Source organism: Triplophysa rosa, linkage group LG4 (assembly GCF_024868665.1).
Source record: "Triplophysa rosa linkage group LG4, Trosa_1v2, whole genome shotgun sequence".
NCBI lineage: Eukaryota > Metazoa > Chordata > Actinopteri > Cypriniformes > Nemacheilidae > Triplophysa > Triplophysa rosa.
The window spans coordinates 32798801-32819525 of NC_079893.1; the positions used below are offsets into that span (position 1 = coordinate 32798801).

The 20725-nt window shown below is 38.8% G+C and overlaps 4 protein-coding genes across 5 annotated transcripts in view; 3 read left to right on the forward strand and 1 right to left on the reverse strand.

The window, feature by feature from the left end:
- Nucleotides 1-346: 346 nt before the first annotated feature.
- Nucleotides 347-18865, reverse strand: LOC130552893 (zinc finger protein 501-like). 2 transcript variants are annotated; one of them, XM_057331569.1, is made up of 5 exons: nucleotides 18565-18865; nucleotides 18368-18446; nucleotides 6905-7063; nucleotides 6482-6776; nucleotides 350-2293 (listed from the first exon to the last, which is right to left on the reverse strand). In XM_057331569.1, the coding sequence occupies exons 3-5, from the start codon at nucleotides 7061-7063 to the stop codon at nucleotides 1179-1181; spliced, it is 1569 nt and encodes a 522-aa protein (XP_057187552.1). In that variant the 5' UTR covers nucleotides 18368-18446; nucleotides 18565-18865; the 3' UTR covers nucleotides 350-1178. The 2 variants fall into 2 exon arrangements, with proteins under 2 accessions (XP_057187551.1, XP_057187552.1); XM_057331568.1 differs by lacking the exons at nucleotides 18368-18446; nucleotides 18565-18865 and adding an exon at nucleotides 7480-8098 and having other exon boundaries at nucleotides 347-2293.
- LOC130552941 (gastrula zinc finger protein XlCGF67.1-like) lies at nucleotides 11108-12928 on the forward strand. Its single transcript, XM_057331637.1, has 2 exons — nucleotides 11108-11501; nucleotides 12477-12928. Exons 1-2 carry the CDS (start codon nucleotides 11264-11266, stop codon nucleotides 12812-12814), a joined length of 576 nt encoding a protein of 191 aa, XP_057187620.1. The 5' UTR covers nucleotides 11108-11263; the 3' UTR covers nucleotides 12815-12928.
- LOC130553096 (zinc finger protein 239-like) lies at nucleotides 12815-14328 on the forward strand (the record flags this gene model as incomplete). Its single annotated transcript, XM_057331842.1, has 1 exon — nucleotides 12815-14328. A coding segment is annotated over one exon (765 nt), but the record flags the coding sequence as incomplete, so codon positions are not given.
- Nucleotides 18866-19310: 445 nt separating the features above from the next.
- Nucleotides 19311-20725, forward strand: part of LOC130553097 (zinc finger protein 850-like) — a 29758-nt gene continuing 28343 nt past the window's right edge. The window contains exons 1-3 of the mRNA XM_057331843.1: nucleotides 19311-19518; nucleotides 19632-19683; nucleotides 19864-20721. Of these exons, the coding sequence (XP_057187826.1) occupies nucleotides 19311-19518; nucleotides 19632-19683; nucleotides 19864-20721 (1118 nt within the window). The remainder of the gene's footprint in view (nucleotides 19519-19631; nucleotides 19684-19863; nucleotides 20722-20725) is intronic.

Genomic DNA, 20725 nt, shown 5'->3' on the forward strand with positions numbered 1-20725 from the left:
TTCAATACTGGAATAATTTTCCATTTTAGCTAGGGCTGTTCAACAGTTAATCGTGATCAATCGCATCCAGAATTAAAGTTTGTGATTACATAATATATGTCTGTGTACTCTTCATATTAATGTTGTATTCATAAACACACACATACATGCATATAGTTCCGAAAATATATCAAATGTAAAAATTAATAAACGCTTATATATAATTTAAATGATTGGTAAATATAAATACATGTAAATATCTCCTAAATATGTATACATGTATGTGTTCATAAATACTAAATGAATATGCAAAGTACACAGACATGTACTATGTAAACACAAACTTTTATTCTGGATCATGGATGCGATTAATCGTAAATTAAGGTAAATTACAAAAATAACCAGTAAGAAAATTTACCAGGGTTTAATAGAAAACAACATGCTTACTATAAGTTAACCACAGTAACCACCAATAACATCATTACAATACAGAGGTTATAAAGTAGATATTTATTAACAAAAGAATAAACGATCAACTCAAAGCTAACATTATATTCTTGCCTTCCATCTGATCATAAACCTCAGGACGACACTAACAAGCATCAGGGTGCATTACATTTTTTTACAATTTAGGAAACAATAAAGCGATCTGTCACAGGGTCAATAATACAATCACTATAGCACCATGTTACTAGTATGAGAAGTGTCAAATCTTTTGTAAATCATTCAAGTGTATACTTCGTCTCACATCTGTTATTGAAAAGAAAATCGGCAAATCAATGATGTGAAACAAAATGAATGTTAATTTTGAACTGACGAAAGCGTGTGCCGTACATATACAGTTACTGGATGAGTACTGAAGTAGTCCTATTGTTCCCCAAATAGCATATTATACACTATACATACTACAATCTAGTGTAGGAATTCTAGAAGGGTAGTGTTGTCCCAAATGGATTACTTAATGGTTTTATACTAACCAGATGTTTACGTGGTTTCATAGACCGAGGGCAAATGACGTCATTCGCTTAATACAATGCACACCAATAAAAATCAATTTGACTTTGTGCTTTCGACGTATTTTTTGTGTAACGACCGCAGTCACCATCAGATTGAAGCGTAATCACTCTGCAGGATTTATATCACACTATTTATATTACGAAATGGCAAAGAAAAGTGCCTAAGTGCACCTTGTAGAGATTCTAAAATGAGTCCAGTGCAGTTTGTTCTTCAGCATGTTTCTTCTGATGAGTCTTAAAACGTCCTAAATGAGCGAATCTCTCTCCACAGATGGAGCAGTGATAAGGTTTCTCTCCAGTGTGAACTCTCTCATGGATTCTCAGGAGAACTCTTTGAGTAAACGTCTTGTCACACTGAGAACATTTGAAGGGTCTTTCACCTGTGTGAGTTCTCTTGTGTCTCACTAAATGGTGAGGACGATTGAAACTCTTCCCACAAACACTGCAGTGATAAGGTTTTTCTCCAGTGTGAATTCTCTGATGAACTTTAAAAGTACTTGGCCGAGAGAAGCTCTTTCCACAGTGAGAGCAGAGGAAAGGTTTCTCTCCAGTGTGAACTCTCTCATGAGTTGTCAGATTGGACTTCTGACTGAAACATTTGTCACAGTGTGAACACTGATAGAGTTTCTCCTCAGAGTGAGTTGTTTGGTGCGACTTTAGACCAGATAACTGTCTAAAGGTTTTTCCACATTCACTGCACTGATACGGTCTCTCACTGGTGTGTAAACGCAGGTGTCTCTTTATATAGGATCCGTAACTGAATCTCTTGTCACAGTGAGGACACTCGTACGGTTTTTCTCCCGTGTGAATTCTCTGATGAGCAACAAGATTTGCTTTGGTTCTGAAATATTTGTCACATTCACTGCAGTGGAAAGGTTTTTCTCCAGTGTGTGACCTCATGTGAGCTCCCATATTAGAAGAAGTTGTAAAAAAATTCTTCCCACACTTCTCACAGTGAAAGTGTTTCTTCTCGTACGGTTTTTCTCCAGTGTGTGTCCTCATGTGAGCGTTCAGACTAGAAGACGAGACACAAGCTCTCCCACACTGCTGACAGTGAAAGTGTTTCTGGTCTCTGTGCTCTTGTGAATGAAGTTTCTTCTCTTGTAAGGTAGGAAAGCTGATGTCACATCTGGTGCAGGTGAAGAGTTTCTGTTCTGTGTGTTTTCTCTCATGTGTCTCTAAACGTCTCTGTGAACTGAATGTCTTTCCACAGGTGATGCAGGAAAGAGTTTGTGCTGTCAGTCGCTGTTTTGATGTAGAGGCCGTTTCTCCATCACAACATGAATCACCGCTCTCATCTGAAACAAACACAAAACAGTAAAAATAAGAGGGTGAATTTATTTAGTTTTATTACACGGCGCTCTGGAGTACTTGATTCTGATTGGCCAGTTGTGACATTCCAAAGGTTGTTATTCTCAGATAACAACCGCTCGAAACGAATAACACCCAGCAACCCGGATGCTGCAAATCATTTTGACAGGTGCAGTTTAATATTACACAAAATTAAATGTATATATGTCTTTTAATCACATATATGACATTATATTTACAAATGATTAAACCAAATTGAATGTTCGTGACATTTGAACGTCGTTTCTTACCTTAAAACCGAAAGTAAACAGTTTTTCCTCGCGGAAGGTCTGCATTCAGTAAAAATGTTATATAATATATATATATAATAAAATATTTCAAATTCACTTTTCATGTCGTTTTTTTCTCATGTGGCAAGTAGCCATGTAATAAGTGGGATAATGTACAAGCAGCCGGCTGTTGTCGCGAAATAAGCCCCTCCAGTGTGAAACAAGACTGATCACACTGTCGGGGCTTATTTCTGCGATAACAACCGGCTGCTTGTACATTATCCCTTACTTCTATTGTTTTCCATATTTACACAGCAGCAGAATCATACAGGGTTACAAAAATAGGTTAAACTGCATTTATAACCACAACATACCTAACATACACTCACCTAAAGGATTATTAGGAACACCATACTAATACGGTGTTTGACCCCCTTTCGCCTTCAGAACTGCCTTAATTCTACGTGGCATTGATTCAACAAGGTGCTGAAAGCATTCTTTAGAAATGTTGGCCCATATTGATAGGATAGCATCTTGCAGTTGATGGAGATTTGTGGGATGCACATCCAGGGCACGAAGCTCCCGTTCCACCACATCCCAAAGATGTTCTATCGGGTTGAGATCTGGTGACTGTGGGGGCCATTCTAGTACAGTGAACTCATTGTCATGTTCAAGAAACCAATTTGAAATGATTCGAGCTTTGTGACATGGTGCATTATCCTGCTGTAAGTAGCCATTAGAGGATGGGTACATGGTGGTCATAAAGGGATGGACATGGTCAGAAACAATGCTCAGGAAGGCCGTGGCATTTAAACGATGCCCAATTGGCACTAAGGGGCCTAAAGTGTGCCAAGAAAACATCCCCCACACCATTACACCACCACCACCAGCCTGCACAGTGGTAACAAGGCATGATGGATCCATGTTCTCATTCTGTTTACGCCAAATTCTGACTCTACCATTTGAATGTCTCAACAGAAATCGAGACTCATCAGACCAGGCAACATTTTTCCAGTCTTCAACTGTCCAATTTTGGTGAGCTCGTGCAAATTGTAGCCTCTTTTTCCTATTTGTAGTGGAGATGAGTGGTACCCGGTGGGGTCTTCTGCTGTTGTAGCCCATCTGCCTCAAGGTTGTGCGTGTTGTGGCTTCACAAATGCTTTGCTGCATACCTCGGTTGTAACGAGTGGTTATTTCAGTCAAAGTTGCTCTTCTATCAGCTTGAATCAGTCGGCCCATTCTCCTCTGACCTCTAGCATCAACAAGGCATTTTCGCCCACAGGACTGCCGCATACTGGATGTTTTTCCCTTTTCACACCATTCTTTGTAAACCCTAGAAATGGTTGTGCGTGAAAATCCCAGTAACTGAGCAGATTGTGAAATACTCAGACCGGCCCGTCTGGCACCAACAACCATGCCACGCTCAAAATTGCTTAAATCACCTTTCTTTCCCATTCTGACATTCAGTTTGGAGTTCAGGAGATTGTCTTGACCAGGACCACACCCCTAAATGCATTGAAGCAACTGCCATGTGATTGGTTGATTAGATAATTGCATTAATGAGAAATTGAACAGGTGTTCCTAATAATCCTTTAGGTGAGTGTATACTCCACCACGTGTTGAGCGCAAGTTTCCCTGCTAACACATGACATATCAGTTACATAATGTATTCCCAGCTTGACCCTTGACTTCCATATGATAGGTTTTTTGACAACTATGTGCTTTTAAAGAACTTGCTTATGGTAGCGCAAGTTGCCATAACAAATGTACTTTAAAGTGAAAGTGAAAGTGACCTATTTGCCAGATATGGTGACCCATACCTGAAATGTGACCTCTGCATTTAACCCATCCAGAGAGTAGTGAACACACGCACAGCAAGTGGTGACCACACATACCCCCGGAGCAGTGGGCAGCTATCACTGCAGCGCCCGGGGAGCAAGTAGGGGTCAGGTGCCTTGCTCAAGGGCACCTCAGTGGTTACCCGCCGGCCCTGAGAATCCAACCGGCAACCTTCTGGTCATGAGTCCCACTCTCTAACCAATAGGCCACGACTGCCCTTAAAAGCACACAGTTACAGCACACCAAGAAATCAAAAAAGTGAAAATTGAGGTACAAGAGCCAAACTCAAGGAAACACTGATCACCATGCTGGTGACTTTTGTTACTGGGAACGTTCTTAACAAACTTTTGTTAGCTGGGTAGGTACTTATTGGTAATTTCATGACTTACCAACATGACTTACAAACGGAATTTCATTACCATTCAGACCAATTCACGACATCGCCTTTACGATCTCCTGACGTTACAGGATAACCAAGAACGGTCCAGTTACACACTATATTCGTGCTATTTTGGTATTAACATACTCGTAAAATAAGTGCCACGTCGCAGGCATGTAATTTCATTACCAATAAAATTATGATTAACATTATCAATTTACATGGCCCTTCCTATTAAAATATGCTTTTAAAAAAAAGTTTTTAGTCGGGGAATCATAAATATGTCACTTAAATAAACCAAGAGGGATTTAGCCTATATGCGGGCTGTGCTATGCATATGTGGATATAACAGCCCGCACCTCCCGCACACTTGCCTCAAGTTCAGGGGTCTCATTTATAAAACTGTGAGTAGGATCCTTAATAAAAGTGTACGTGCACCTGAAAGCCAAAAATAGCGTACTCCAAAAAACATTCAGACATTTAAAACCGTGCGTACACACACCTGTAAGCAATCTTCGCTTTATAGATCACAGATTACCTGCAAGTGTGCGTACGTCAATCAGACTCATATCCCGCCCTGTACACGCCCATTTTTACACATAAATAGTCACTCGCTAGCCCCGTTTTGTTTATACTTTATAAATGAGACCCCTAAACAGCGCGACAGCAGAGCTACGTATAGGGCAATCGTTTTAAAGTTTTTACCTCCAAACATGAGTGACACTGTGTGAGCAATATTAAATGATTAAAGCGTAATTTATGGTCGTGCGTCGGACCTACGCAGAGACGCATACCCTACTGCGTTGTCTGATTCCCACCTCTCCAAAAATGTTACAGCGCGTCAATGTGACGCAGACCGCAAGCGCTGTGATTGGTCTGCTTGAACCCCCTCCCTTCAGGTAAAAAAACTCTGCGTTAAGAGTCGGGTTTACTCATACGCATTTCCGAATGAATTATTGAAATAAATTACTTGTTCTTCTGTATGTAACAACCCAAGCTGCAAAAGTGACTGTTTACTTGCCGCTATCACTGCTAAATGCTTCAGACAGCGTACACAACGAGCAGCTTCTTCTTCGGCTCTTGTCTTGGTTGCACAAGCAACACTCGCGTGGACACTGACGCCTAGTTGTCATTGACTGTCGACGTGGACAACGACGCACACGTACAAACAAAAACCGGCGCGTTGCCTACGCACGACCATAACTTGCCCTTTGGCGAACCTAAACTAAACCTAAGTCTGTTATTTTAAAATATATATTTTTGTATATATTATGTATACTATACTTTTGGTGTTTCATGTCCGTTTTCAGCATCACTGTTTTCAACTGATTACAAACACAAAACTATCAATCCATGACGTTGTCAGGACGTTGCCACAACAGACAGGCAACGTCACGACATGCTGTCACTACGAATCCAGAAAGTTTGGTCATCATATTACGTTGCAGTTACATAACACTTACGTATTTTGGTTGGCTGGGATTAACTAATTCACAGTCCAAATCAATATTAACTAATCGAGTGCACCAGAAGCACCATTTCGTTCTCTGAGAAACTACATACAGTATGGACAGGATATTAGACATTTTTTGTACGTTTGAGAGACAAGTGACATAAAAACTACGTTTTATAAAAGTGCGACTCACATGAAAGTAAAATATTGTGAAAAAACAACAGAAGAAACATACCTGAAGGAATAAAATCATCATCATCATCATCATCACCATTCTCATCTTCATCAGTCTGTTCTTCCTCCGACGTGGGTTCAGTTTTTATCTCCATCAGTTTCCCACAGTCCATCAGTGTGACAGAACACATGTTGAGTGGTCTGGTGTTCAGGATCTGCTGTTCTCCAGCGTTACAGACAGAATCCAGAGACTCTGTGGAGGTTTGATCAGTAGATTCATCCTGATTCAAGGTGTGATTACTGTCACACACAGTGTCCTGAGCGTCTGTGGGGTTTGACTCGACCTTTACCACAATCTGACAAACACACAACACATCATCAGCACTGGAGCTTTATATAGAATATATGTGTGATGTCTCACTTTGGTTTAGTTTGACATGAATGACAGTATAAAAGCAGTAAATGATGTTGAATGTGTCCAAACCTCAGTGTTGAGTTCATCTCCTCTTGTCCTCAGCTTTTCCTCCAGTAACGCCACCTCTTTCTTCAGCTGACAGATTTCTGTGATGAAATCATCAATATCCAGCATGGACAGATCAGTTCCCACTGATTTACAGCACATCTGTGACGTCATCCTCAACATCTCAACACAAACACACACACACAACACTCTGTTTAAAACACTAAAGAGTAGGGATGTAACGGTATCAACATTTCACAATACGATAGTACCTAGATATGACGACTACGATACGATATTTACTGAATTTTGTGCAGGAAAAAACCAAAACAAATGAAAATGTGGCATAAGTGTTTATTAAACAATGACTGAACAAAGATCCCATTTATTATTTTTAGATTAGGTAATTTTAAAGTGCAAAGAACAGTAAGAAAGTCAGTAAGAAACTGGAACTAACATAATAACACAAAAATTAATAACATAAAAAATTTGAGAACATGAAACATGAAAAAATTAACATGAAAAAAGTTTGAGTTGTTTGTCAACTTTTAACAACTCACAAAGAGTCAGGTACTCGCCTCATTCACTGCTTCACTCACCGCTAATTTTTTTTTGCTCCTCGTATCTTCATGAAACTTTTCGGGGTGATGATGTAACAAATGGCTCTTCATATTAGTCGTATTCCCCGAATTGTACTTCACCGTAGTCTGGCAGTGTCTGCATATTGTTTTTTGTCTGTCCGTCACCTTTTCTCCTTTCTCGTTTCTTGTCACGGGAAAACCGAAATGCTTCCACACATCCGATTTATAATTCGCTTTAGCTTCAACAATTTGTAAATCCGTTTCTATTCCACTAGCGGCATCCGCCATTTTCGCTCAGCTTGATCTGTAGCGGGCGGCAGCAGAGCGCAGAGGATGATGGGCACGCATGGGTTGATGGGAATTGTAGTTCCCGCTACCCTCAACGCGCTCCATTCGGCTGAAAAAACTACACTTTGCCTGGGAGATCTATCGTCATGCGAACACGATAATATCACAAATGTTATATCGATGCTTCGATATTTACAATACCGTTACATCCCTACTAAAGAGAGAAAATCAGAGTGATGTGAACACGCAGCGCTTGATGTTTGACTTTCTTTCTTTCTTTAGTGGGTTTATCGGCGGACTGAAGAGCTGCAGAGCGACTCCTGCTGGACTGGAGACACAACACACTCAACACTACATACGTAACGATCATTTGATACATTATTTGATTGTTTTAATGTAGTCTCTTTAGTCCAGGTTAAACTTAGTCACTTTACATAAACGGCCAAAATAAGAATTTAATCTAGACGTTATGCACCACGTTTGGGTTCGCGCATGGTTACTCAACACATCATCACTCACAATGTGGTGTTGACTATTGTCAATAATTTACTTTTCCTATTAAAATGAAAAGTTTTCTATTCCTTAAGTAAATGCCCGTTATCAATCTGTAACTTTTTTTATCAGTTGTGGAATTGTACAAGATTCTGCATGTTTGGGGCATATTATGAGTGCAAAGAATACCACTATAAGATATGGGTATTTTCCCCATTTCTGGTCCTTTTTCAGCAAGCAATGTATCAGCATCAGCTAATGTGGGATTTACATTTTTTCGAAATCTGTTACATTTATTAAAAGCATAGCATAGGGCTGTGCCGATAAACGATATCATATCGAATCGCGATAAAATGTATTTCAAAAACGATGATAAGCTATTGTCATTTTGACTCGATATGGATTAATCTTACAGTCTAACAGAACGCAGAAATAAACACAACAACAGTCAGTCAGCGTGCAGCTTTTATCATGCGCGTCAAAGTACAAAGTCCATTTCATACTGCACTTGGCAAAGAAAACTCGACATGAGGAAAACATTACTGGAAGCGGAAACGAAAGTGAAACTAACCTCGAGTTGTCATCACGCGGTTTATCAAGTGTCTTATTTTTTTCGCAATCGCCGGTTAAACAAAACAAACTTGAGGCGCAATTGCAAGCGAGTTACTTCGAAACTCAAGCACAAACGTTTTTATATCCATCGTTAACATATCTGCTAACATGAGCTGGTGCTTATGAAACAAACCAGCACTGCCATGTACAGATCAGAGATGTAATGAAGTGAGTTTGTGTGCACATTAAAATATTGAACCTTGTATGTAAGATGCTTGCAAGATTAAAGAAATGTACTACAGTTTATGTGAGATGTCTTTAAGGTTCACTGAATCATTGAATGAATCCCACTACTCGAGCAAGACATTATTGCAGCGTTATGTATGTGCGCAGGTGCTGAGCCAATAGCGTTCGAATGTACCAGTAACGGAGCCCTTTCATTGGTTGAATGTACTGAATGAACACTCCCTTTACTTAACGAGTCAATTGAGTCAAAATGAGACTGAATGAACTGGTACATGTTGTTTATGGCCTAATATCCTCTGTGTTGCAACAGTGCATTAATTTAATTGAATTTTAACTGGTAAAGGTTAACTTTTGTTAATAAACTGTATTTAAAATAGATTTTTTAAATACAGTTTTTTAATTAAATATATATCGAAATAAATATCGTTATCGATCAATATAGAAAAAAACTATCGAGTTTACTTTTTTGCCATACGCCCAGCCCTAGCATAGCATGTGTCATTGTTATGTAAAATCTTGCGAAACTCATTATTTGTGACACAGATTTGACACCTTGTACGGAACTCTAAGTAATGTAAAACACACAAATGCAAATTTTTGGCTAAAAATCTACTATTGTCAATTTTTTGGTTCATGCCGATGTTTTGTCCTGGGTGTAACCGGCCCAATTCTCGAGACTGTTCAAGATCTGCGATGTGTAACAGGATACAAGGAACAACTGGAACTGTTGCTGAAGGAGATTTTATTATGGGGCCTTTAGATGGCGCTGGATGGATTAAAGAGAGTACATCATAAGTAAACGTTTCATCTGTGATTTTTCACCTCTCCTCAAGCACGCTCAAACCGATCTCCATACACATCACAATGACACATCAAAACAAAATGCCTAAAACACATTACAAAGGACATTAAGTGCAAAATGATTAGTTACAAACACTTATCTAGACATACAAAATAATCTCCTGCAGCTAGTTTTAAATCAATCATGAATTGGAAGATGAACAAATCGATACAAAATGAATACAATGAGAAACAGAACAGATATAACCATACCTGGATGGATTAAAGAGAGTACATCATAAATAAACGTTTCATCTGTGATTTTTCACCTGCACAGATTAAAAGCAGTTATTTAATCCGTTAAAATCACAACGTTTTGTTGGCGCACACACACATACTCAAACCGCTGTACTCGGTAATAAAACCATTAAATACAATCCACCCATTTATAAAACACTTTCTAATACATCCATAACACTGTGAACAACAATATTACTGCATACCATTAGCTTAATCAAACTTTTACAAACATATACTGAGAAAGCACCGCTAACTGCTCACCTCTCCTCAGCACGCTCAAAGCGATCTGAGTACGAAGCGCGAGTTTACCAGAAATGACGTCACCACGCAATACAGATACAAAACTCTTTTCCCAAAACAACAAAAACACTAAGCAGTGTTCATGACATCTGGGCTAACCCATGTGGGGATGGAACCCGCGGACAAAACCAGCTGAGGCCCAGAAGACAGCCCACATCAAACCCATCTGGACCCACGTGTCTTTGCTGGCTGGGTGGCTTATGTTTTTTTTTATTTGTTACTATTTGTTGTTTGTTTTTTTCTTCCTTGAATGATTGTAATGTTTGTGTCTAACTAACATGTTCTCAATAGTTTCTGTATGTTAAATTGGTTTATTGACATTAATAAAAAAGGTAATGTAAGACAATGAACGAATGACCATTAAAAATTATTTTATAACACGATCACTAGACCAGGAAGAGAAAACACGGATTATGATGGTTGTGTTTTTTCTTCACTTTTATGTTTGCGAAAAACTAAAAATTACTTTAGAATAACCAAACGTGAAAATATTAACATTAATGAAATATTCTGTGCTGGCGTTCAGTGTGTTCACTGAACCCATGATCTTGCCATACAGTTAAAAGAAATGCATAAATTAAATTAAAATATGATCTAGTCATATTCTACAATTTCTATTATATCTAATTGCCGTCTACCTCAGGCTAATTGGACCAATCAGCCAACTGCATGAAATAATGTTGAGTGTGTTGTGTCTCCAGTCCAGCAGGAGTCGCTCTGCAGCTCTTCAGTCCGCCGATAAACCCACTAAAGAAAGAAAGAAAGTCAAACATCAAGCGCTGCGTGTTCACATCACTCTGATTTTCTCTCTTTAGGGTTTTTACGAGTGTATTTTTGTGTTCAGATGTTGACGATGACGTCACGTGCGGATTGGATGAGCTCCAGACACACGCAGTGTTCAGGGAAACTAATGGAAATAAAAACAGAACCCACAGTGAAGGAAGAACAGACTGATGAAGATGAGAATCACGATGATTTTATTCCTTCAGTCAAACAGGTGAACGTTGCGAGCCTGGAAATAAAAACTGAACCCAAATCAGATGAAGAACAGTCTAATGAAGATAATGATTTTATTCCTTCAGGTATGTTTCCTCTGTTGTCTTTTCACGGTCATGTGAGTTCTTGTTTCTAAAGGTGGTTTTACAAACACACTAGTAGATACTGAGTATGAGAAAACGGCACTTGTAGGTCAGTGATTCGATTAGTCAATATTACGATCTGCAAATAATCACATAAACTCATATGTTATTCACAATAGAACATAGAAAACATATCAAATGTCTAAACTACCATGTTAAGAGAAAAGAGGGTCTTTTTGAATTTGATGGCTGCTACATAAGTCACTTTGGATATTTTGGACTAACATGTCTCAAAAAAGTGACACAGGACAACAAAAGACTGGAAAAGTGCTACTAAAAACTGGATAGGGTTGCACGATTATGACAAAAATCATACTTGTCGATTATTCACCTTGTAATTGCGATTATTACTTTCCATTAATAGATTTTACTTTGAAGATTTGGAATTTGAAAACTTATTTACATTTCACACAGTGTCCTAACTTTTCTGAAAGTGTTGTTTTAACAATGTCAGTGTATAAGGGATAATCCACAGCTAGCCGTGCGTTAAGTAAGGGATAACGTGGAGGCGAAGAACCACCAGACGCGAAGTGTCCTTTAATGCACGGCTAGCCGTGGATTATCCCGCTTATACCATGGTTATTTGCCAAGTTAAAGCTTTTATTGATGTTTACAGTGTCATTTTAGATCAAACAGGTGAAAATGACGGTTATTTTGTCAGTTAATTTTAAATGTAATCAAACAGATTGGAGCTACCCGTGCCTTGAAGGCGTTTAATGCACACCTTTCAGCCAATCAGAATCCAGTATTCAAACAGACCATGGTATAAATTTGTCTAACTCTGTATGAATATGATCATATTTAACACATTAAAAAGACTAACGGCTGTATTCTGCTGCTGTGTGAATATAGAAAATGATACAGAAACTAAAGTCACCCTCTTATTTGTTCTCTTTATGACTCTTGTGTTTGTTTCAGATGAGAGCGGTGATTCATGTTGTGATGGAGAAACGGCCTCTACATCAAAACAGCGACTGACAGCACAAACTCTTTCCTGCATCTCCTGTGGAAAGACATTCAGTTCACAGAGACGTTTAGAGACACATGAGAGAAAACACACAGAACAGAAACTCTTCACCTGCACCAGATGTGACATCAGCTTTCCTACCTTACAAGAGAAGAAACTTCATTCACAAGAGCACAGATACCAGAAACACTTTCACTGTCAGCAGTGTGGGAGAGCTTGTGTCTCGTCTTCTAGTCTGAACGCTCACATGAGGACACACACTGGAGAAAAACCTTTCCACTGCAGTTAATGTGACAAATATTTCAGCTCCAAAGCAAATCTTGTTACTCATCAGAGAACTCACAAGGAGGAAAAACCCCACAAGTGTCCTCACTGTGAGTGGAGATTCAAACGCAAACCTCATCTGAAGAGACACATGCGTATCCACAGCGATGAGAGACCGTATCAGTGCAGTGAATGTGGAAAAACCTTTAGGCGGTTAAACATTTTACAGTCACACCAAAGAACACACACTGTTGAGAAACTCTATCAGTGTTCACACTGTGATAAACGCTTTAATTGTAAAACGAATCTGAAACGCCATGAGAGAACTCACACTGGAGAAAAACCTTACGTCTGCTCTCACTGTGGAAAGAGATTTTCTCAATCATTTTCTTACAACTTTCACGTGAGATCTCACACCGGAATGCAAACTTTGACTTATCAGTGCAGACTTTGTGGAAAGAGTTTTAGGCAACAAAACAGTTTAAGAAAACACCAGAGAACTCATACAGGAGAAAGACTCTTCAAATGTTCTCAGTGTGACAAGACGTTTGCTCGATCAGATGTCCTCAGAACCCATGAGAGAATTCACACTGGAGAGAAACCTTATCACTGCTCCATCTGCGGAAAGAGCTTTTCTCAAAAAGGTACTTTAAAAGTCCATGAGAGAGTTCACACTGGAGAGAAACCTTATCACTGCTCCATCTGTGGTGAGAGATTCGCTTATTTAGGAAGTTTACAGACTCATCAGAAGAAACATGCTGAAGAACAAACTGCACTGGAATCATCATAGTAGCGTCTTTTACTATTTTTATAAACAGTGTCGCTCGTAGTATTTTCTGCAGTCTGTGGAGTTAATTGCCAGTTTGATTGGGGCAGGTAGGGTCTTACACTGCTAGTCGTTATTTTTGTCATGAATGAATTGAACTGAACTTGTGTTGTGTGTCATCAGTTTAATTATCCACTTTCTTCATAAATACATCTGTAAGACGTCTGCTAAACATCTGTAAAATATCACGCCCACATTTTTTCTGTGTTTTCTAGTTTATGACATTACATAGATGGTGCGATTATAGGCAGTACAGTTTAATGCAGTACAGTTGGTTAAAAAATGAACAAACTGCACTGGATTCATCTTAGAATCTCTACGAGGATCAGTAATCCAGAAACGTTACAGTCTTAAAAGTAACTTTGGACCATTGACATTCTTGAGGATGTATTAAAAACATTGTATGCATGTTACATACAGACATAGCTCAAGAGAAAATATTATCACAATAGAGCACAATTATTAACAGATACAATTGTAGTCAATGTATGATTTATGTCCTGCAAGCTTTTTGTTTTCTTTTGTGTATTCAAAAACATATTCCCTATTATATGCTGTAGTGTGCTCTTTGGCCAAACATTTTTTTCAGGTTTCATCGAACCTAAGGAGGCATTAAAGGCGAATTATGCAAAAATAAAAGAACGTCAATTTTGGCTTCAACTGTACATGACTTTGTACTGCCAGCATTTTGCGGTTTTGAAAATAAATATTAAATGCACAGTTGTCGGGTACTGTGGTCTTTTAAGGGTCATTGTGATTACATGCTTGTACACACAAAACTCAAACCGTTTCAGGGAAAGTCTTTGTGGTTTTATCTCATCCGTCTATTGAGTGTGTTGTGTCTCCAGTCCAGCAGGAGTCGCTCTGCAGCTCTTCAGTCCGCCGATAAACCCACTAAAGAAAGAAAGAACTCATCGGACGTGTGTCTTTTAAGTTGATTTGTTTCGCATTTATTTCATATCATGGGTGCCAGTTTCACTTAAAACTAAAAAGGCCTTTTGTCCATTTCCACGGAGTCAAGGAACAACAACATTCGATCAACATGAATGCATTGGAGCGCCGCATTGCCGCGCTCGTGCAAATGTATCCGCACCTCTACGATCGCGCGCGTCGAGAGTTTACAGATCCGGAGAAGGGTTTTAATTCATGGAAGGAAATCGCAGCCAAGCTCAGTGTCGACGACCCGAAGACTTGCAAAGCGACGTGGAAAAACGCCCGAGACAAGTTTTGCAGAGCAATGAGAAAAGAGAAGGCAGAGAGAGGAGATGGAGTGTCGAGTAACGTTACCAAGGTGCCCAAGCGGTTTTTCGAGATGTCCTGGCTCAGACCTTTTATTCTGCACCGACCGACTCAATCTAACCCACCATCTACTCAAAAGGTGACTTAAACTAAACACTATTCAGTTTCAGTGTTGGGTAAGTTACTCTGAGAAAGTAATTAATTACTAGTTACTAATTACATATTCAATAGTGTAATTAGATTACTATATAAATTACTCTCTCCAAAAAGTATTTAATTACTTATTACTAATTACTTTATATATCCTATATCAACCTTGATTAGTTCAGTGATTCAAGGATAGACATGAAACGGCTTATTTAATTCATTCAAATAAATAATGTTAAACTAAATAAAGTAGTATTATTAACTGACCAAAGTATTACAAATGTGAGAATTATACATTAAAGCACGGATTTTAAAATTAGACTTTGAATTTTGTTGTCAATTCCACTATTACACACACATATATTACACAAAGTATTTAGTTTAATTACATCAGAAGTAACTGTAATTAAATTACAGGAAAAATAACAGTAATCCCTTACTTTACTCTTTCAAGGGAAAGTAATTAAATTACAGTAACTAATTACTTAGTAACTAGTTACACCCAACACTGTTCAGTTTGTAATATGACTTTGATGCCAGTTTGTTTCTCGTTTTCGCTTATGTTTTGAACATTAAGGAGGCAACCACGTCGTGAATTAAAATCTTCCAATGAATTATCCCTTCATAATAGTAATGTTTAGTAAGGGTATGCTCAAATATGTGGCATAAAAGAGTTGAGCACTTGGTTAAAGGATGGTTTAGCTCTGTATGGCCACTCAGAAGCTACTCCAATAGGCCCTTTTCACAATGACGTCACTTAACTTCCGCCTTTTCGCAAAGCAGTGTATCATAACATCCGTCTTGCAACAAACAAGAAGAAGAAGAACTTCCGTTTTGCCGTCGTGCTGGAATTTAACAACAGTGGAAAAAAATGGACAAACACGTATTCAAGTACTTATCCTAGCACCTTCACTAACACAAGAAGAAAACAAAACACTTACCTTCATAAACAAACAGGTACTGTTCAATGAAGAATTTGTATCCTTTCTCTAGCTTTGATCTTGTCGTTAGCGAAAATTTGTCTGCAAGACGTTGTACATCATCTAGACGTATTTGTGGCAGATGTGCAAGCCACTTGGTAAACTCCATTCTGAGGCGCTAGCGGAAGTAACTTCTTCTTGAGTTTTACTTGCGGTTGGCAAACCAGCTTATAGGTGCATTACCGCCACCTTATGAACTGGAGTACTAGCGGAAGTAACGATACACTGCTTCGCGGCAGAACGGAAGATGCGTGACGTCATGTGAAAAGGGCGTATTGTTAAAAAGTGCAACAATCACAGTCAGAAATGCTGATGTTGGTTTTTTCTGACCTCACGTTAAAGGTGGGGTGCAACGGTGTTTCACGCATTCTGACTTCTTTACAATGTTAAACGTAGGGCTGGGCGATCTTCCCAAAAAAGTACATCACGATCTTCATAACAAAGAATCTCGATCCACGATCTGAATTGAGGGCTGTACCTTAACTTTTTTTAGCACATAGCACTGGTGCTACAGAGGTTTAAAGTTTTGTAGCACAGGCCAAACAGTTGTACAGGTAGCACAAGTATAAAACGTCTGTTATCATCTTTAAAAAACACAAATGCAGATCATCACATAAATAGACTGGTTAACAACAAAGGACATAAATGTCATATTCAAATGGATCAATTAGGGCCATATCATTTTTAGTTTACCCATTTTTTATGGTTCTGTGTTGTCCATTTTTTACTATACAATTGTAATATATTTGTCCACATCAAAATACTGTAGTATACTATAGTATTTACTAGGCCTATAGTTAACTGCAGTAAGATTTCTAGATAATATAGTGTGTTTGAACCTTACTATTGTAAATATTAAAGAATACTACAGTTGATCAATTTACAACAAGGATACCACAATTTGCTATATCAAATACTATAGAACAGTTACAGTAGAGTATTTTTTCATTCGAGTGTTCGGTTAACCTGTGTTTTATTTTGACGGGTCGTTGTGAAGACGCTCCCACAATAGACACTTGAGTTTGTGTGTGTATAGTTCAGTGATGATAGTTTTTCTCAAACAGTGAAATTAACCTGAAATAAACGCTCAGGGCAACTCTAGACACGATGTTCATGTGTTTCTGTCCTTATTAGGGTTGTTCCGGTTGACGATACTATCGTGTATCGACGATACTCAGACATATCGGCGATAGCTGATTCCTTAGACGATAGTTTGCTGTTTGCCAATATATGTTGCAAATTAATATTACAAATGTGTATTGCGCATTTCTGCATGCAAGAGAACTTGTAATGCACGCAGTTCGGGTTTTTCCTTGCAGTAATTGCTATGCGCGTGAGGGTTTAAAACCAGAGCACGAGTTGTTCCCGTTTGGCAATCAAGTAATAACAGCGTACGCGGGCGTCAATGACGCATTTGGATGAATGATATTGACTTACAGCAATAGTTTACATTCTCTCGTTTAAAAGGTTGCGGTGGGAAGTAACAATGTTGCCAACTGCACTGAACTTAAACTCTGATAGAATGCTAATTGCAGTCACACATGAGCATTTTCTAGCCACGTAAGCTTCTGTTTTTGTCCACAAATCAGGTTGTCATAAATAAGTGTGTAAATTGCCCCACCCCTCGAAAATATCGTGTATCGGCGATCCACAGGCTGGCGATAGAACGATCTGACTAAAGAGAATATCGCCCAACACTAGTCCTCATCCCAGCCAACATTTTCTTGGCCCCATATGGGCTTGAGGCATGGGCCCCAAGTGGGTTTGTCCACGGATTCCATGTTGGCCCTATGTGAATTAGCCCATATGAATCCTACGTAGAATCTGAGTGGGGCCCATGTGGGACCCAAGTGGACAACATGCATAAGGCCCGTATTGGTCCCACCTTATAAAGCCCATGTGGATTAAACCAAGGCCCTGTATGTTTAATGGAGGAGCCCTGCATAGTGTGTACATGAGTGGTTCTAGATTATGTTTTTTGAGGTTTCCTACCTGGACAGTACAATTTTTGTTATTGCTAAATTGTAATTGACCTTTTCCATTCTTATGCTCTACCAAATACAATGCAATTTTTACTGATTAAATGATAACTGCAGCATTTGGATGTTGCTTTCTTAGATGTTAGTCTTCAAAATTAATAATCTACTACTTTATATTTGCCTGTACATCATAAACATAATAGGTTCATTCTGAAAATGAAAAACACATGGATGTTCAATATCAAATTTATTATAATTTTCTGATCCTTAACACAGAATATTTAACTAAACCTTAAAAACAGTCTTAAATGTTAAATTCATTAAAAATAGTTTGATAGATTTCAGATTAGAAAGGGTACTTTAAACTCAATTGAACAAAAAATATTTTGAACGCTTAAACTGCTGACAGTCTGATGTTTGCTGCCAGACTGCGTTAAGGGCTCTTTGTCCAGCCCTGTCTCGTGCTCCAGTGGTTTCAGTCCACACCTGTAACAGAAGAACACAAATACAGTTATTTGATATGTCCACCATCACATAGTTTACAGCACAAATGAGTACTCTACATGCTATCAATTTAATGTCAAACAATTAAAAAATGCATCACCTCACAATAACAGAATTATTAGTTGGAGGACGCCTTCAAGATCGTCAGATCCCCCACCCCTACAGTATAATACAAGATCTGTGGTGTATTTTGAGCTGAAACTTCATAGACACATTCTGCGGATGTCTAAGATTTATATTACATGCTGTAAAAGGGCTTAAAAAGAACATAAATAAACTGCTAAACGGAGTGAGATTAGAAATGAAATGTCTGTTAATGTTTAAATGATGCAAGAGTGTGGTTTTTGTCCTCTAGCAAAGAATCAGAGTGTTGTGTGTGTGTGTTTGTGTTGAGATGTTGAGGATGACGTCACAGATGTGCTGTAAATCAGTGGGAACTGATCTGTCCATGCTGGATATTGATGATTTCATCACAGAAATCTGTCAGCTGAAGAAAGAGGTGGCGTTACTGGAGGAAAAGCTGAGGACAAGAGGAGATGAACTCAACACTGAGGTTTGGACACATTCAACATCATTTACTGCTTTTATACTGTCATTCATGTCAAACTAAACCAAAGTGAGACATCACACATATATTCTATATAAAGCTCCAGTGCTGATGATGTGTTGTGTGTTTGTCAGATTGTGGTAAAGGTCGAGTCAAACCCCACAGACGCTCAGGACACTGTGTGTGACAGTAATCACACCTTGAATCAGGATGAATCTACTGATCAAACCTCCACAGAGTCTCTGGATTCTGTCTGTAACGCTGGAGAACAGCAGATCCTGAACACCAGACCACTCAACATGTGTTCTGTCAGACTGGTGGACTGCAGGAAACTGATGGAGATGGAAACACAGACCACAGTGAAGGAAGAACAGACTGATGAAGATGAGAATCATGATGATTTTGTTCCTTCAGGTAAACTGTTGAACTGCAATAACATGGAGATAAAAACAGAACCCAAATCAGAGGAAGATCAAACTGATGAAGATGATGACTTTATACCCTCAGGTATCTTTCTTCTGTTGTTGTTTTATAATATTTAACTATCATTTGTTTTCCTGTTTCATATAAAGTTTTTTTTTGTTACTTGTGAAAAGCACAATGAAGTTTCTCATTCTCAGTGGACACTGATGTAGTTTCAGATGTGCTGGAGGTTGTTGTTAACGCTGTTGTGTTTGTTTCAGATGAGAGCGGTGATTCATGTTGTGATGGAGAAACGGCCTCTACATCAAAACAGCGACTGACAGCACAAACTCTTTCCTGCATCACCTGTGGAAAGACATTCAGTTCACAGAGACGTTTAGAGACACATGAGAGAAAACACACAGAACAGAAACTCTTCACCTGCACCAGATGTGACATCAGCTTTCCTACCTTACAAGAGAAGAAACTTCATTCACAAGAGCACAGAGACCAGAAACACTATGAGAAGAAACACTTTCACTGTCAGCAGTGTGGGAAGAACTTTCTCCGCTCTTCTCATCTGAACGCTCACATGAGGTCACACACTGGAGAAAAACCTTTCCACTGCAGTCAATGTGACAAATATTTCAGCACCAAATCAAATCTTGTTTCTCATCAGAGAATTCACACTGGAGGAAAGACGTACGCGTGTCCTCACTGTGACAAGAGATTCAACCATTCATCTAATCTTAAGATACACATTCGTGTCCACACCAATGAGAGACCGTATGAGTGCAGTGAATGTGGAAAAACCTTTAGGGATTTAAGTTATTTAAAGTCGCACCAAAAAATACACTCTGAGGAGAAACTCTATCAGTGTTCACACTGTGATAAACGCTTCCGTCATAAATCTCAGCTGATAACTCATGAGAGAATTCACACTGGAGAGAAACCTTATGTCTGCTCTCACTGTGGAAAGAGATTTTCTGATCAACGTCATTTCAGAGATCATCAGAGAATTCACACTGGAGAGAAACCTCATCACTGCAGTGTTTGTGGGAAGAGTTTCACTCGACACGACACTTTAGTGAATCACAAGAGAACTCACACAGGTGAAAGACCTTATAAATGTTCTCAGTGTGACAAGACGTTTGCTCGATTAGATGTCCTAAAAACCCATAAGAGAGTTCACACTGGAGAGAAACCTTATCACTGCTCCATCTGTGGAGAGAGATTCACTTATTTAGGAAGTTTTAATTCTCATCAGAAGAAACATGCTGAAGAACAAACTGCACTGGAATCATCATAGTAG

Coding starts and splice junctions, on each gene's coding strand:
- LOC130552893 (XM_057331568.1), bottom strand. CDS start 7,749: ATGGCGGATGCCGCTAGTGGAATAGAAACGGATTTACAAATTGTTGAA. Junction 6,777..6,904: donor GAGATGAACTCAACACTGAG/GTTTGGACACAT, acceptor TGTGTTTGTCAG/ATTGTGGTAAAGGTCGAGTC. Junction 2,294..6,481: donor TGATGATTTTATTCCTTCAG/GTATGTTTCTTC, acceptor TGTTTGTTTCAG/ATGAGAGCGGTGATTCATGT.
- LOC130552941 (XM_057331637.1), top strand. CDS start 11,264: ATGTTGACGATGACGTCACGTGCGGATTGGATGAGCTCCAGACACACG. Junction 11,502..12,476: donor TAATGATTTTATTCCTTCAG/GTATGTTTCCTC, acceptor TGTTTGTTTCAG/ATGAGAGCGGTGATTCATGT.